Genomic DNA, 18,476 nt, shown 5'->3' with positions numbered 1-18,476 from the left:
GCGTTTCCGGCGTTCACCGCCGGTCTCCTGCCCTGCTTGAGGGCAGTGGCTTTCTGGCCCCTGAATGGGAGCCGTGGTCCCCGGGCGGGGGGCGGGGCGATGGTCGGTGGCCTGCCCGGTGGCTCCTGCACAGAGCAAGTGCCCAGGGTCAGGAGCAGAGCCCTGCGAACCAGAGCGGAGGCAGACAGGACATGGGGGCACGGCCCAGCCGGCGTGGACCCTGCTGCCTGGCCCACCTCCCTCACTTCTGGGTTTGAGGCCCCCAGGCCATGGTCTGTGTCCAGCTCCGCGAGCCCCTCTTCTTTCCGGAGCCCCAAGCCGTGCTGCGCTGCTGTGGGCTTTCCTCTCTCCACGAGAAAGGGCGCTCCCGGTGCCGCACCCTGGCCTGTTGCCCCTTTTGAGCTTCATGGCCAGCATTTCCGTTTTCTGCAAGGGTGCGATGGAAGGCGAAGCTTTCGCTCCTCGTCTCCCTGCCTTGCTGTTTCCTACATCGATGAAATTCACCTGTCTCTCTGTTTTGTCTCCCTGCCTTCATGGTCATGTTTGTATCTTGTTTCTCCTTTTTACTGGCATGGTCTTTCCAGGACCAAACTCCCTCGGTTTAGTTTTTACCCCAAGACGCGTGGGCGCACGACGAGGCCAGCGTGATGGCGCAGCCCCGCCCGGGCCAGCGGTGTGGGAAGGGCGCGCCGCTTGGCGATGGTGCCCCGACCGCTGACTCCTCCCGTGGTGCCTCTTGCAGGTGGTGGTGACCCTGGGCGACCCCAACGTCACCACGCCCTCGAGCTCGGTCGGCCTGACCAACATCACGGTGACCCCCATCACCACGGCAGCCGGGACTCAGTTCACCAACCTCCAGCCGGTGGCCGTCGGCCACCTCGCCGCCCCGGAGCGCCAGCTGCAGCTGGACAACTCGATCCTGACCGTGACCTTCGACACCGTCAGCGGCTCCGCCATGCTGCACAACCGCCAGAACGAGCTCCAGCTGCACCCCCAGGCGGAGGCCGCCAACCCGCAGTCGGTGGCCCACTTCATCAACCTGACCACGCTGGTCAACTCCATCACGCCCCTGGGCGGCCAGCTGGGCGAGCAGCACCCGCTGGCCTGGCGGGCCGTGCCCCAGGCCGACGTCCTGCAGCCCCCGCCGCCCCAGGCCCCGCCGCCGCAGGCCGCCCCGCCCCAGGGCCCGGCCGAGCCGCAGCAGCAGATGTACAGCTACTGAGGCGCCGCGCCGAGGACGGGGGTGGCGGCAGGTGTCCGGGGTTCTCGAGAGCTGTTGGCTGCTTACCAGAGAGGAGAATCATACGTTGCCGTGTCACTCAAGGTCGGCTTAGTTTTTGCTGAGTTATCTCCAAACCCCCAACAACCATCACCGGCTGTCGGCTTAACTCAAGACGTGAGCCCTGGCAGGCAAGGGTGGTGAACACCAAATGAGGGTCCACACACGGCCCCCCCAAGGCCATGGGCATACTCCCAGCTGGCCCGCACACAGCCCAGTTTGCTTGATCGATCGACACAGCAAGCGGTATGCTGTTAGCAACTTAAACGATTCATTTTATTTTCTTCCTTTCAGAGCTCAGTTAACATATTAAAAAGCAGACAGTATTCACGTGGCAACATGCAGCATGGAGAGCTTGCTCCTCCCTTCTGGGTTTTTTAAGTGAATGAAGCAGACAGACAAAATAGCTTTCACCCTCTTCTTTGAAATCGGAGTTGAGCTGAATTTGACCTACAACCACAGGCTGAAGCCACGTGTGAAGGATGGTGGCGGCACAGGACTGTCCTGTAGCCTTCAGGTTCATGGTGGGCGCGGGGCCCCACGTCCCTGACTCAGGCGTCAAAGGCAATTCGTAGTATAATACGTACATCGACTTTTAGTGGAGTTTTTTTTCATGATTTTTAACTTTATTTCAGGCGTACGTTATGTATTCAAGACTCTTGTGGCCAATGCTGTTTCTTGACTTGAACCTGATGAAGTCACTTGCACTGTAGGCCTGGCTGTCCAGTCCACCTTTCCCCGACTGCCCGCGCGCAGAGGCCCTCGTGCCGCTCCCCCGAGGGCTCCTCTGGACTTACCTCGGGGTTCTCTGATGTCCAAATATATTTATTATGGCCGAAGTTCAGCCAAAACCCACGGAAAGAAAGAGCAGGGAAGACATGGGTGTTTTCTTTCTGTTTAAGCTTTAATCCCAAAGGTTGAAGCATTTTAAGACCAGTTTCCTATAAAAACCTTGACCAAGTCTGGTGCTTTACAGCGGAGAGTGGAGGTGTTTCTGAAATTCAGAGATACTGCAATTTCCTGCCAGGTGCTCATGAAAGCCGAGGAGGCCAGTTCGTAACAGAAGCACGACGTGACCTGCCTGGCTAGGGACAAGAGCTCCCGGGCATGTGCCCCGTGTCAGGCGGTGGCTGCCCGCCCGCGGGCCGAGACAGAGCCATGGGCAGAGCAAGCAGTCCGGCGTTCACTCTTCTGATCCTCTTTAGCATCGTCCAAAATGAAACAATGGACTTCCAGTGATGTGGCCGCGGTCACTCGTTGTCCCGGCATCCCCTCTGACTCGGGAGAACGTCTCGAAGAAGTGTTGACCACGAGTCGGCAGTGGACAGAGGTGGCGGGAGTCACGGATGTCACTGAGAAAGCAGAAGGTGACTTGTTGTCAAAAGTCACATTTCTAAGCACGTCCCGGCATTCCAGGTATCCGCACGTTGAGGCTCGGGCTAGAAGCTGTTTTGTGCAATACTGTGTTCATGAAGGAAGCTTCTCACCCCTGCAACACGAGCCAGGAAGCTGCGGAGTTCAGACGCGTCCCCCACCCTTGCCCCCTCCCACCCACTCCCACCGTGCAGCTGATTTAAGGGTGGGATGATTGACTTCTTAATTTATGATAATTATTTTTGTGTTATTTATGTATATAATTCACTGCTTTATACGTAATCATTTCATTGAATGAACTTGGGCCAGGGATGATATGTTTTCTAAAATATTGTCTGTTCTCCAAATATAAGTGGTTCAGGTACCCACGGGATCAGAAAGAGCTCCAAGGTTCCTAAGAGATTTTTTTTTTCATCACTAACAATTTCTTTTTGCATTTGCAGAATCGAAAGGGCCAACAAGCTAGGAGAAAATAAAAACAGGCCGTGGGTTCATGATTCTACAGCCATGAGCACTTATTTTATATTCCTCCTCCCTGTGAAATAGAGGCCTTTAAATCACAATTTTATTTTTTTAAAGAAGGTGTTTTGTGCCTAGACTAAGAATGCGTCAGCAGTTTTTAACAAACCTAATTTAGAACGTGTGGCCCTGCCGTGTACCACTGTTTATTTCAACACACACACACCAAATCTTGTTATAATAAGTGAGACCTCTAAATAAAAATCAGTCTCAGTCCCAAGTTGACATATTTGGTCTTAATCGGGTCACTATTGGAAAAGAAGTAGGTTCATATTGTCTTAAAGCGACTGCTGTGAATTTGCATATAAGAAACTGGATAGCAAAAAAAAAAAGTACTTCTGAGCCAAAAGAGTCATCGAAGTGGATTTTCTGCAGATATTTCATGGTTTATTGACAACATTTGATTTTTCTGACTGCTCCAGGCTATGCAGATGTAACTCCACAAAGGAAGAGATTAGGTCGCTCTGGCCACCAAGCTCTGTGAACTGATCTTGGTTGTGAAGTAATAAACCATGAAAGTTTATTTTTTTGCCCATGGGCTGGCGAAGTTGCCCAGCCTGGTCATGCGGCGGTGAGAATCCTGGGAAGGAGGCCCCGGGGTGGAACGGCTCGAGGCCGCAGGCCCTGTGCTGAGGGGCGGCGCGGGTGGCGAGCCCCGGAGCGCCTGCTGTGCCAAGCGGCCCCCACGCACAACCCCCTGCAGAGAGCCGCAGCCCTCCCCGGGCCTGGCACACGGCGTCCCGGGCACGAGGCCGCATCCGTGACGCCCATCGGATTTTGATGGGCATTAGGACCTTTCTGAGAAGTTGTGTGTTCCATGTCCCGTCAGTTTGTATCATGATAAATAAAAGGTGCTGTGACCTGTGGCTTTTCATTGCTGGCCCTCGGCTCCAGCTTCCGGCTCTGGACAGTTGAAGCACTTGTTGGCATTCTCTGAAAACAGTTACAATTCCTGCTCTCGGCCGCATCTCGACTCCTCTCCAGTCCAGAACACATAAACGGTTTAGATTATATGACATGTCCTGGCAGAGGTGAAAAGAAAAGGACAACATGGAAGGTACATATAGCACGTGAACAAAGCTTAGGTCAAGAGAAAATGGGCATTGGAAAGAAAAAAGGTCAGGAGCAGGGAGAGGGGGAAATTGAAGCCATTTCTTTGGACAGGTGGCCTGATTGATAAGGTATTAAATGATATATTCTGACTTGTTCAGCGTGGCCTATTTTAAAATGATGAAGCACCTGTAGTATCCAGTCATGTAAGTATCTGAGCCTTGAGAACCGTGTCTTAGATATTTTAGCCATATATTTAGAGAGCATCTGGTAGCTGCTAATTGTCCTGCCAAATAATAGGATTCATCCGTTTAGCTAATATTCGGCAAATTGTGAGAACTCCGTGGATGTGCCAGACCTAGAGGGTTCTCTGCCCACAGAGGCAGCCGTTCAAGACACCAGAGGAAGGCCTGGAGGCGAGGGCTCTTGATGCGCCAACACCCCTGTGCATCCTCTTGGAATTCAAATCGCCATGTAGCAATTTGCTGATAGCCACGTGGTGTGGCGAGAAACTGACAGATTGACAATCCATAAATATGCTCTTCAAGCACGCAGTAAAAACTAATTCTTGGGGAGTGGGTGTAGCTCAGTTGTTGAGCATGTGCTTCACAAGTACAAGGTCCCATGTTCAATCCCCAGTGCCTCCTGAAAAGCAAAACAAATTCTGATCTAAAAAAATAGCTGGGCCTCTGGCTGCTGCCTCAGCTTCAGATTTTACGTCTGCCCTGAGAGCATCACCTTCGGGAAGGGACTCCCAGGCCTGGAATGGCCAGCGCGCTTGTGTGGTGGGACAGGACTAGAAGTGGCCCTGTGCTACCTGGACAAAACTAGCCGAGGTCACCCAGGCCCACCTTCCCCAGGTGTGGGTGCTGGCTCAGCCCTTCCTGGGCGGGGGTGGCGGGGTCCCCGGGTGCCGACCCCTGGCGTTCCCAGATGACCCCGGAGAGCCCAGCAGCCGTATGCAGCCCGCCTGGGCACCAGGCATCTGTTCTGCCCTGGTGCAAGTTTGCCCCTCACATGTCCTCGAGGAGGGGCCCTTTCATCGGAACGTCTTCCCCGAGAGCCCTGCCCAGCACCCCTGCGAAGGGGCTGGGGCACCAGGCCTCCCCTCTGCAGCACCTGGGCGCCTAAGCATCTCCTGCCCCCAGTGCAGCCTGCTCCTCAGTGCAGCGGCCAAGTCGTGCAAGCCTGCCTGGCCCACTCGACCTTGGCCCGGACTCCAGAGCTGCTCTCCTCTCCCCTGAGCATTAGCAGTAATACCCGGTACCTGGAAAATAGAGGAAGAAGGACGGGGCCTGGGTTAGGAACTAGCCTCTAGAATCCCAAGGACGGCCCCGCTGCGGAGCCAGAGCTGGTTGGCTGAGAGGCGCAGGCATGGGGTGAGATGTGCGGGGCTGTCCCCTGGGGCGTCAGCCACGCCACTCCACCCGGGCGTCTCGCCAGGGCCCCTCGTGGAATCCATGACCTTCCCCCTGCCCCCCCCCCCGCAGCCACCTGCTACTGTCCCCTCGCAGCAAACAGCTCCAAGCCTAGTGGTCACCCTGGACACACGTCTGCTGCCCACATCTACAGCCCCAGCATTTTGGCTCACCATCACCACCACTACCTGCCTCCACGGTTCCGGCTGACGACTGCCCCGGAGGGGCCACCGCCTGTCCTCCAGGAGCCCCTTCCCCATTCCAAAGCCTGGATGGTGCTTCTGAAGATGCACATCTGCTTGTGTCACCCACAGTCAAGCTCGACATCCTTCAGGGACTCTAAGCGCTCCCCCGACAACCCAAATCCTCCTAGGTCTCCGCCAGCGCGCCCCGACCCTGCCCTCCCCAGCCGCTCTCCCCGCTCGCCGCACTCTCTGCCCCTCAGGCCTTGGCACCTGCCGCTCCCCTGGCCAGCGCGCCCTTCCCTTGCCCCTTCATTTGGTTGATGCCATGTGTCCCCCAGATTCCCACTCAAATGCCACTTCCTCAGAGAACCCGTTCCTCGTTGATGTTGCAGTAACAGCCTGCAATGTCAGTGGCTTAAAACAACAAATATCCCCTTCTCTTTCGAGCTGTTTGCTGGGGGCTCAGGCACATCAGCAGCTCAGAGGAGAGCAGCTCTACTGGGTGGCTGGCTGTACTAGAGGGGAGAATGTGCAGGGGCGTCCCCCACGCCCTAGTTCTCTCACCTGAGCTCGTCTTTTGGCCCAGATGGAAGAACAGCGACCAGACACACCCCTCTCCCTGATGCGTATGCACACACATTACAGGTGCGTGGGACTTAGATATAAATCAAAGAAAATAGTTGACTCGAGGCTATTGGGGCCATTGGCCGCCAGGCTGAAGGTCAGTGGCCCTGAGAGGGAGACAGGGTGAGCCCTGCTACTGCCCAGCCACAGGCCCCGAGACGGAGCCGGAGCAGGGCTCCCCGGCCCTCCAAGTCCAGGAGTAAAGCTGGAGTCCAGGGCGGCCAAGGAAGCTGGAATTTTGAAGCCAGAGTAACAGGCTGCTGGGGCCATCGAGAGTCCTGTCCCTTGTGGTGTGGGAGGAACACGGCTAAGCAGTGGCCCTCTGCTGCCAGTTGGGGCTGTTCTGAATAACGCCGCTGTGAACATTTGTGTATGTGCCTTTGTGTACCTACGTTTTCAATTCTGTGATAAACACCCAGGAGTGAGAGGAAGGCCAGGCAGGGGCCAGGAGCCAGAAACTAGCAGAAACCAGAAGAGACAAGGAGAGACCGCTGGCCATCGGAGGGGATGCAGGGGTGCCAGCCGTGGAACCCCAAGGCCTGTGGCCACGGACTTCAGGGCGAGGGCACAGCCTCGCTGAGCACCTTGGCTGGGGACTGCTGGTGTCTAGAACTGAAATATGGCATCACAAAGCAAGATGGGCAATGTCACGATAGACTCACCCCCGGGATGTCTAGAAGCCTCCGCTCCTCAGGGTCCGTAGACATCAGCCACCTGGGGAGGTGGACTTGGGAGTCCATGAGCTCTTGTAGCATCGAGGCCCATCTTCCCCTCAGGCTCGTTTGTGGTTGCGCGGAAAGGAGGTGGAGGTGTCCTCTAGTTCCCCATTCAGGAGAGGTGAGGGGCTGCCAGGTACCTGGCTCAGGAATCCAGCAAGCAGCCGTGAGACATGGAGCAAGGCTCTGTCGAAGCGGGGCTCAGAAAGGTCCAGCAGGGAGCCAGGCACAAGCCGTGACCAGCCAAGCAGGACATGCCCGTGGCCTTCTGACTCACGACGGCTCCCGCCGTTAGAACCCCTCCTTGGTAATGACACTGAAACCCACAGAAAACTTCTTTCAAATACAAAACCCAACAATAAAAAACAGACAGACAGTGCCCGAGCATGAGGGCCAGTGGAAAGGTCAGCGTGGAGATGGCCTGGGGGCCGATTGCGGGTGCACCTGTGGTTTGCATTTCCCATTCACTGGTGGCGTAAGGTAAAGAGAATGTCAAAATTATTCCAAAAGTAAACTTTAAAATCTGAGATCATGGTTTGTGGACATGAGAGGATGGATTTGCTCAGTTCAGATGGGTCAGGAGAGGAAGGCTCCTGTGTTTTCTCCAAGTGTAGGGAGGAAATGTACTTCTCTGGAGACCAGAGCATTGAAGGGCTAAACAAATACCTGAGGTCATTATATCCAGGTAGAATTGTCCCATGGAACTTCTGTGTCTTCATGAGGCTCTTGGAATTGCTGAACTCCATTTAATTTCATCTTATTAATAACATTACTTGTTAATTCTTTTTTGCTTCTTTTTTTTTTTTTTTTTTTTTTTAGAGAAGTTGTGGTGTTATAGGAAAATCATGCATAAAATACAGGGTTCCCATATACCACCCCATGACTCACCTCTTGCATTGGTGTGGGACATTTGTTACAATTGATGAAAGCACTCTTTTGGTATTAGTAAATCTTTATTTATTCATTGTATTAATCCAGGGAAAAGAGGGGAGGGAGAAGGGGCCAGCACGTGTTACAAAATAGTAGCAGCGGGGACAGCGAGTCGCCAGTACAACAGCAACCACCAAAGAAACCCAGTGACGGGGTCGCCAAAGCCCCACAGCTCAGGAATGTGGGAAGGGATTAGGGAAAGGACAGATGCACACTTCCCTACCCCCTTTCCTACCCCAAAATTCAAGATTCCACACCAAGCTTTGGTTTCTAGCAGTAAACATGGCGCTCCATTCTTCCGTCTCCCATTAAACCATCTTGTGGCCACGTGGACATCCATTTCTTGCACCTGCGTAACAGTTCCTGACGACTTGGATGTGCATTCATCTCCCCTTTCTTGATCCCTCACCCCCACTTTCTAGTGAACTCCCTCCCCACTGTTTCTCTGTACCCTAGGTTGGTGGTGAAATAGGTTTGGCCACTCCAGAGCCAGCAGTGTTAATCATTTGGTTGAACCACGTCAAGGAAAGTCTTATCTCAGAAGGCTGGGAATGAGGGAGGGATGGAGTGTTCTCGATTCTTCAGGTGTTTTGCTCAAATTATTTGAAGAGTTGTAGAGATACCCCCTAAATTAAATGTGTATGTATTGGGAAGTGGATTTGGCTCAACGGATAGAGCATCCGCCTACCACATGGGAGGTCCAGGGTTCAAACCCAGGGTCTCCTGATCCATGTGTTGAGCTGGCCTACATGCAGTGCTGATGAGCACAAGGAGTGCCGTGCCATGCAGGGGTGTCCCCCATGTAGGGGAACCGCACGTGCAAGGATTGTGCCCCGTAAGGAGAGCCACCCCATGCAAAAAAAGTGCAGCCTGCCCAGGAGTGGCCCACACACAAGGAGAGCTGATGCAGCAAGATGATGCAACAAAACAAGACACAGATTCCAGGTACCGCTGATAAGGATAGAAGTGGTCACAGAAGAACACACAGCAAATGGACCCAGAGAGCAGACCACAGCGGGGAAGGGGAGAGAAATAGATAAAAAATAAATCTTTAAAAAAAAAATGTGTATGGGGGTTTGGGGAGAAGGAGCTGGAGAAGGTGATGGGGTTTGTTCTCAGAACATCTGAGAATGCAGAGGTACATCGTTGCACGCAGCTAGCGCAGTTGGCTCCTGTAAAAGCAGGACCCAAGGTGCAGTTATCCAGGGGAGCAAATAAATAACATTGCGTGGGCCCAGAAAGGGGCAGGAGCGAGCTAGGAGCAGCAGGCCTGTGCTGTCCTGGCACCCCTCTTCTCTGCTTAGGGCCCACTGCCTGGGGCAGTTCCCCGCACCCTGTGCCCAGAGGGGGTTATGCAGAGACAAGACCTGGAACACCCGGGGACCCCCACTGGATTGGGGCCCTCAGTCTGCTCCCACACTTCATCTTTTCACCCTGGCCTGAGAAGTATTTTTGCAAATCCTTCTTTAAAAGGAACACAACGTCCCCATCCAGGCCACTGTCAAAAACCTGGAGACGCTAGGGGTACTTTGTGCAGGTTTTGGGGGGTTTCTCCTAAAAGCCCTCACTTGCATTTGGCTAATGCAGGGCTGGAGCACCCCTGCCACCCTCCTTCCCCCCACCAAGGTGGAAGAGGGGGTGGTGCGTGGACCCCGGCCGGAGACACGCAGTGCCAGCTGCCCCTACCACGCTGACCCTCTTTCTCCACTCTGCCAATTGACGCCTGCTCCTTCGTGATGGTCAAAGGGTTGCCCCCACCCACCATGGCTCAATGAAAGCATAGTTTTACAACTCTACCATGGGCTAACGGAGGGTCCACTGTGTTGTGCAGTCCCACAAATTTTTTTTTTTAGCAAATCTATTTTATTGATACATATTAATAAAGCATACAATTCATCCAAAGTGTACAATCAATGGTACCTGGTATAATCACATAGTTGTGCATTCATCACCTCAATCATCATTAGAACACTTTCATTATTTCAATAATATACTAATAAATAAAAAACAAACAAGAAAATTCTTCACCTCTCTATCTCTGCTTCCCCTGCTGTACCTAGCAGCTATTTCTGGCTATTCTTGCACAATTACTATTTATTTATTAAGCAGTTTTCTTGAAATATATTCATATACCAAATGATCTATCCAAAGTGTATAACCAACGGCTTTTAGTATAATCACAATGTTGTGCATTCATCACCATAAAAAAAATTTAGGGCAGTTTCATTATTCAAAAAAAAAAAAAAAACTCCACACCTCTGAGCACTTCCTTCTCCAGCCCTACATAACCTCGAATCTAATTTCCACTTTATAAATTGATTTATATTTACATTTTATATAAATGGAATCATAAAATATATAGGACTTTTTATCTGGTGTCTTTCACTTAGCGTACTGTGTTTTTTTGTTCTGAGATCAGCATAGTGTAATGTTAACATACATTTGTTCAATTTCAAAGAAAAACATTCTTATACATGCAATTTTACCCATATTCATATTTCACATGGAGTTTCACTATGCTATACAGTCCCGTGTTACATTTTTCAGCTTTCCTTGTGGTGATGTACATGACTTTAGACTTGCCCATTCAGCCACTATCACACCCACATAATAGTACTTTTAGTTACAAACATGATGCTGGGCTTTCATCTTTCCTATTCATTTCCAAAAAATAATACTTATCCTTTTTACCAATTCTGCATGAGTTAACCCTCAGCTTCCCATTCTCTAACCTCACTGTATTTTCTGGTGATCCATGTTCAAGTTATTAACTCCATGAGATTACGCAATGTATTTAGTTCATAGTAGCACAATTGGACAGTATTTGTCCTTTGGTGCCTGGCTTGCTTCACTCAACATAATGTCCTCCAGGTTCATCTTTGTTGTCCTATGCTTTACAACTTCATTTCTTCTTACAGATGAGTAATATTCCATCATGTGAATGCCCCACAGTTTGTTTATCCATTCATTGAGTTAAGGATACCTGGGTTGTTTCCAGCTTTTGGCAATCATGTATAATGCTCCTATGAACATCAGTGTGCAGATGTCTGTTTGTGTCACTGCTCTCAGTTCTTCTGGATATATACCCAGTAGTGGTATTGCAGGGTCACTGTTGGAAACTGAGGCACAGTGGTCTCACAAGGAGAGATGTGCTCTTTCCATGGTTATGCTTGCACCCTAAGGAATGCAGTAATTGCGTTCCCGGCAAATAGGATGAAGCTGTTAAAAGCTGAAAGAAAAGATGAGCACATACCTTTTGTAGTAAATAGAACACTTAGACTTTGTACCTTGAGATAAGATTTTTTTAGTTCCTTAGTAACACTAATAGTTAACTGCTCGTTGCTGCTTGTTGTCATGTCAACTGGGGTACATAGACAGCCCCTTGTAAACAATAAAGTTGTCTGATGAGTCTCTACTTGCAGACCCCCGATCCCAGCTCGCTAGTTCTTCCTTTCTTTTTCTTTCTTTCTTTCTCTTTCTTTCATTCTCCTTTTTCTCTTTCTTTCATTCTCGATACACTTCGGGTCCAAATCTCCAACATCTGGTGCCCAATGTGGGACCCAAAGAAGTGTGTCTTCCAAATTGGTATCGGGAATCGCGAAGGTCAAGTGAGACGTCCCAAGCAGAGTGACTCGAATCTTCACGATTAAGTAAGTAACATTTCCGCGAAGTCATCAGGGTAATGGGTAATCAAACGGGAAATGTGGAAGCATATTCGCAAGTGTTAAAAACTTTACTGAAAGTTAATGGGGTGTCTGTAAAAAGTTATGAATTACTAGAACTGTTTGATTTAATACAAAAGCACTGTTGATGAGTCAATTGTAAACTGTATGTTTGTATTGGTGTGTTTTAATTGTTTTGTGTTTGTCTGTTTGTTCAATGTCAGTGTATATTTTGATACCTCTGGATGGTGATATAAATTAATAAATAAAAATTTTTTAAAGAGCTCTATGCAAATGGCCAAAAATTAAATAAGCGCTTATATTAATACATAAGTTTAAATGTTAATAAGATCTCTACAATGGTAAAAATTGCAAGTCTTGATTAACGAAATTACTATAAGTGTTTTTATTAAAAGTTGTTCTTGCCGAGATTGAAATGAATAGTTTATTTTTCTTCACAGGATAAAATGAAGGATGTAAAACTTAAATGAATATTAAAGAAGGTTAAAAGTTTGTGGGAATGCTGACTGAAATTTCGTAAGCTTTTCAAAAAGGTGTGTTTTGTCCTAAAATAAAAAAGGTGTGTTTTGTCCTAAAATAGTTTTGTCAAAACTCACAGGACCTAAATGCACGTGGCAAGTTGTAGAAGGTATTGTGGTAACTTTAAGTAAGGGAATATGTTCTGTGAAGGTGAAATTTGTCTTAAAATAATATAATTATAGTCTATATGGTTATAAATAATTATAAGAAGTTTAATGAAGCATTGTTTAAATTAGGGTATTTTTTAAAATGATTTATTTATTTATTTATTTCCTCCCCCCTCCCCCCACCCCAGTTGTCTGTTCTCTGTGTCTATTTGCTGCGTGTTCTTCTTTGTCTGCTTCTGTTGTTGTCAGTGACACAGGAATCTGTTGTCTCTTTTCTTGTTGTGTCATCTTGTTGTGTCACCTGTCTGTGTGGGTGGCACCATTCTTAGGCAGGCAGCACTTTCTTTCACACTGGGTGGCTCTCCTTACAGGGCACACTCCTTGCACATGGGGCTCCCTTACGTGTGGGGCTTCCTTATGCGGGAGACACCCCTACGTGGCACGGCACTCCTTGCACACATCAGCACTGCGCATGGGTCAGCTCCATACAGGTCAAGGAGGTCCGGGGTTTGAACCGTAGACCTCCCATATGGTAGACGGATGCCCTAACCACTGGGTCAAGTCCGCTGCCTAAATTAAGGTATTTAAATGGCTAATTCCAAAAAGTCATTATTAAACAAAAACTGAATTGATAATAATAATAATAAAAGGTAATTTTATAACAGGAAAACTTGTTCACAACCAGCCTCCCCTGCCAACTTGCTTCTAAAAGACTGTTTCTGGTATTGCATGCCAGTAAGTATTTAAAGTGAAGAAAAGTTCATTACTTTAACAAGCTCGTTTAGTGTTGATGGCAGTTATATGTTGTAAGAAGTTTGCCTGGTAACTTAGAATGCAGGATATATGGAATGTGTTTTTATTGTTAAGGAAACAGGAGATGATTTTGTCCTAAGATAAAATGATTATTGGGAAAGAGTAGAGTGTGAGACAAAACCTAGGTGAATACTGAAGGTGTAGAAGGTTTATGGAAATTTTTATGATTAAAGTTAAATAAAATCTGATGGGTCTATCTATAAAGTTTTAAAAGCTTTAGTATCAAGTAGTATGTATCAAAGTTAAAAATTTTGTTCTTTCTCAAAGTCTCTCAACTCATTAGTCTGTTTTGGTAAAAGTTTCCTGAATAATCAGTATACAAAGAAAGTCTATTTTATCAAAATAGCTTCTTGTGATTTAACCTCATCATTTCCTCAGTGTTTGAAGAAGAAAGGGTCTAATATAAGTAGAAGATGTTTAAAAGTGTTATAAAATTAACAGGATTTTTTAACTCTCTGTTAATTAAAGTCGTATGAGTAAAAGGTTCAAATGAATACTTAAGAGTGTATAAATTTACCAATATTTCAGCATAATTTTTAAACAGAAGTACAATGTGGTTAATTATGGTTTTAATTATTATAAAAAGGTATGTGTCACAGAAACAACCTCTTATCATAAATTAAAGTAACAACACAGTAGTATGCAGCAGTCCCAAATATTGCTAGTTTGTTGCAAGAAGTTAATGTCCAGTTGTGTCACTATCACTTTGTTTTAAAATGTGCTAAGACTTTCTTTGGTGTCTTCTTAGACAGGTCAAGCCAACCTGCATTCTCCTACCTGTAGAAAAACCCAACAATGGACTTTGGCAGTGCTTGCCCAAGGCTGTGTGCATAACCCAACCATCTGTCCTGGCATGGTGATAATAATCTAGCTGCGTAGAAAAATCGGTGGTTGAGACCCTACTGATGACATTATGTTAACCAGTAATCCTTTTTTCAGAATGAAAAGAAACATCAAACACAATAGTATGTTATCTTAAGAGCCTGAACTAGGCAAACAATTGGGACAGGCTGCAAGGTCCCTGCTGCTCTATCAAATTCCTAAATGTGGTTTGGTTGGGTGAGATAAAACTATGCTCTCTGTTGTAGTTGATGGAGTGCAATATCTTCTCATATTAATAGAGTTTGTAATATTGTTGAAGTGCTAAAAATCTTTTATCCCTTATTTAGCTCAAATATTAAAACCATTGTATATATTAATTGGGAAATTTCCTTCATGGAAGTAGGAAAACCTCCAGCAAGTTGCTTTAAATAATAATAAAGGAAGGTAAATTGTGGACATTAACTTAACCTATGAATTGGATGTGGCAAGTACCAATATTGGCTTTGGGTGGAGTTTGTGGCAAAAGCAAAATTCTAAACAAGTAACCCTTGGGTTTTAATCACAAGCCTGAAAAGAAGCCAAAAGCAAAATATGAAAAAGCAATTGTGTGCAGCATGAAAGGCCCTGCTAAAAGTGAAAGACTTAATCCAATAGTGCCTGGTCACTCTAAAGACTGCCATCCCTATCCAGGGGTGGATTGCAAATACTAAAAGCAGGACAGAAATGATGGCAGTATAGTACCAAAGGAACAATTGGCAAAAGCTTTATTCACTTTAAATTTCCTTAATGTATATGATTCAATAACACCTGCTGAATGGCATTATGCATTGAATAAGAGTAAAGAAAAGGTATTGTGTGACTCAGCTGAATATCAACCAATATATGGGAAAGATGTACTAACTAACACTTGGCAAAAGGGAAAGGTTAAAATATGGGGGCAAGGATATGCTCTTGTCATTACAGAAGACGGGGAACAAATTTGGCTGCCAGCTCAATGGATTAAACCACGTATAAAGGAGAAGAACGAGAATGTTAATAATGATTTCTCCTCTCCTGATCATATTACTGGTAACTCTGCGTCATGCAGGTGAAAATCATACTTATTGGGCATATATTAATAACCCACCTCTAGTGCGTGCTCTAACATAGAGAAACCCATCATTCCCTGTATTTTTTGAATAAAACACATGTGTTTCCTGGGCCTATAGATGACAGACTACCCTTAAAACCTGATGAAAAAGGGAAGGAAATATATAATCTTACCCTTCCTTTGGTCATAGAGACCATTATGTATTGAAAAAAATCCCCCTTGCATGCAAACAAAAAATCGGACTGTGGTTATCGTGAAAAGTAATGGTACCAAATTATTAATAACTTTGTTTCCCTCATATAATCCTTTTGTAACTAAAAAGCAAAATTATAATTGTCCACCCCTGAGAACCTGAAGAGAAAGAGGGATGGCAGGAATGCCATATAGGAAGAGGATCTGTCGTTTTTAATGATTCCAATGGAATAGTGTGGGAAAGTGCTCCTATGGAAACCCCCAAAGAATGTAACGGCAGATTTGTATGGTATGGAATTAACAACAAGGGTCAATGAGTTAGTAATATGCAATATCCTTTTTCAGAATCTCTATTCTTGGGTGAGCAAGTAGTATACACTAACAATGTTACTATTTGGAAATGTGAAGGAAAATGGTTACCAACCCCTTGGATTAATGACACCTATAATCTTAATATACATAAAAACTTGTGAAAAGTATTTCTTGGAATTGCCCCTACTTATGAATGGATTGGTAATTACAGTCAAACAGGTCAATATCTATAATTAAATCAAACCTATCAATTGAAAGCATGTGTCAGGGATCCTTTCATATTCATTACTGGAAAAATAACTATAAAAGATAATGTCTTTTTTTAATAAAAATGGTGCCTTGCATACATGTCTGTCAGAAAGTGTGTTGCGGGATGGAGACACCGTCACAATGACCAGAAGAAGACAAGGTATATGGATTCCCATCCAAATGAACCGAATTTGGCAGTCGTCTTCTGAAAGTCAGTTATTGCTACATAAGAATTCTCAAAACGGACTAAATGCTTTATTGGACTGCTTATTATAAATATTTTGGGACTGACTGGAATCATTACAGCTGCTGCTACTGCTGTGGTAGCTTTACATGAAAGTACAAACACAACAGCACGCACATGATTGGCATAAAAATGTTAGTAATTTGTGGCATAGTCAAGAGCATAAGTTAATGATTTGGAATCAGCTGTGTTACATATTGGGGATCAATTGTATAATTTAAATTTGTTAATGGGTTGAGGTGTGATTGGAATGAAAGTAATTTCTGTATAACTCCACTTGCTTATAATTCATCAGATATAGTATGGAAAAAATTAAGAATCATTTATTAGGCTATAAAAGTAATATCTCTCTAGAAATGATAGTTACAAAGGAAAATATTGGATATGTGTCATAATCAAATTCATGTAGCAAATGATAAGGATCTTTTCTCAGATACAATTTCACATATTACAAAATTTAACCCAGTTAATTGGTGGAAATCACAGCATTTCCTGTCAGCTTTAGGAATAGGGTTAATCATATTTATTTTGTTGCTCATGATTCTCGCCTGTGCCAGACAGTGCTTTCGAAGAAAATTGCAAAGCATAACAGCCATGGGACATGCAAATAATCTGGTGCTAGCAAAAGCACTTCAATAATTTCCCCAAGTCAAAGAGCTAGGCTGGTAGTCAATGACAGGTAAGACTCTCAGAGGAGGGCAACCTAAGACAGGCATGGTCACCTCGACTAAAACAAAAAGGGGGAAATGTTGGAAACTGAGGCACAGTGGCCTCACAAGGAGAGATGTGCTGTTTCCATGGCTATGCTTGCACCCTAAAGAATGCAGTAATTGAGTTCCAGGCAAACAGGATGAAGCAGTTAAAGGCTGAAAGAAAAGATGAGCACATACCTTTTGTAGTAAATAGAACACTTAGACTTTGTACCTTGAGATAAGATTTTTTTAGTTCCTTAGAAATGCTAATAGTTAACTGCATGTTGCTGCTTGTTGTCGCAGTAGACTGGGGTATATAGAGAGCCCCTTGTAAACAATAAAGTTGTCTGATGAGTCTCTTCTCACAGACCCCCTGATCCCAGCTCGCTTGTTCTTTCTTTCTTTTTATTTCACTCTCCTTTTTCTCTTTCTTTCATTCCTGATACCCTTTGGGTCCAAATTTCCAACAGGTCACATGGCAAGTCTATATTCAACTTCTTTAGAAACTGCCAAACTGTCCTCCAACCGTGGATAAGTGTCCCTATCTCTCCACATCCTCCCAAACACTTGTAGTTCTCTGTCTTTCTAATAGTGATCATTTTAATAGGTGTGAAATGATATCTCAGTGTACCTTTGATTTGCATTTCCCTAATCACTAGTGATGTTGAATTTTTTTTTTTTTTTTTTTGCCATTTGTCTTTCTTCTTTGGACAAAATGTCTATTCAAGTCTTTTGCCCACTTTTAAATCAGGTCATTTGTCCTTTTATTGTTGAGTTGTAGTATGTATTTATATATCATGGATATTAAACCCTTATCAGATATGTGATTTCCAAATATTTTCTCCCATTGAGTCAGCTTCCTTTTCACCCTTTTGACAAAATCCTTTGAGGTGCAAAAGTATTTAATTTTGAGGTGGTCCCATTTATCTATTTTTTCCTTTGTTGCTTGTGCTTTGGGCGTAAGGTCCAAGAAACCACCACCTACTACAAGGTCTTGAAGATGTTTCCCTTCGTTTTCTTCTAGTAGTTCAATGGTCCTGGCTTTTTTTTTTTTTAATCCCTCCTCCCCTCATGGCTTTTTGTGTGCTCTCTGCTCTCTATGTCCATTCACTGTGTGTTCTTTTGTGTCTGTATTTTTATTTATTTTATTTCCCCTCCCCCCTTGCAGCTTGCTTGATGTCTGCTCTCTGTGCCCATTCGCTGAGTGCTCTTCTTCGTTTTTGCTTATCTCCCTTTATTGTTGTGCCACCTTGCTCAGTCAGCTCTCCATGATGCTTGCAGGCTGGACAGCACTCCACGGTGCCCACAGCACCCGGGCGAGGCTGCCTTCACAAGGAGGCCCCAGGAAGTGAACCCAGGGCCTCCCATATGGTAGATAGGAACCCAACTGATTTGGCCACAGCTGCTTCCCAGTGGTCCTGGCTTTTACATTTAGGTCTTTGATCCATTTTGAGTCAATTCTTGTATAGGGAATGAGAAAGGGGTCCTCTTTCATTCTTTTGGTTATGGATATCCAGTTCTCTGAGCACCATTTGTTGAAGAGACTCTTTTGTCCCCTTAACATGGTTCTGGTAGGTTTCTTGAAAACCAGTTGGCCATAGAGGTGGGGGCTTATTTCTGGATTCTCCATTCTATTCCATCGATTGATACGTCTATCT

At 46.1% G+C, this 18,476-nt stretch overlaps 1 protein-coding gene across 3 annotated transcripts in view; it reads left to right on the top strand.

The window, feature by feature from the left end:
- The window catches only part of PRDM15 (PR/SET domain 15), a 110,323-nt gene extending 106,628 nt beyond the window's left edge, over nucleotides 1–3,695 (top strand). The window contains exon 24 of one of the 3 annotated variants that reach the window (XM_058296275.1): nucleotides 743–3,695. In XM_058296275.1, coding sequence (XP_058152258.1) covers nucleotides 743–1,222 — 480 coding nt within the window. In that variant the 3' untranslated portion in view covers nucleotides 1,223–3,695. The remainder of the gene's footprint in view (nucleotides 1–742) is intronic. The other 2 variants (XM_058296276.2, XM_058296277.2) reach the window with 2 other exon arrangements.
- Nucleotides 3,696–18,476: the final 14,781 nt, after the last annotated feature.

This window comes from Dasypus novemcinctus, chromosome 4 (assembly GCF_030445035.2).
Source record: "Dasypus novemcinctus isolate mDasNov1 chromosome 4, mDasNov1.1.hap2, whole genome shotgun sequence".
In the NCBI taxonomy this organism is placed as follows: Eukaryota; Metazoa; Chordata; class Mammalia; order Cingulata; family Dasypodidae; genus Dasypus; species Dasypus novemcinctus.
The sequence above is the reverse complement of the archived record's forward strand: the minus strand, read 5'-3'. Positions and strand labels throughout refer to the sequence as shown.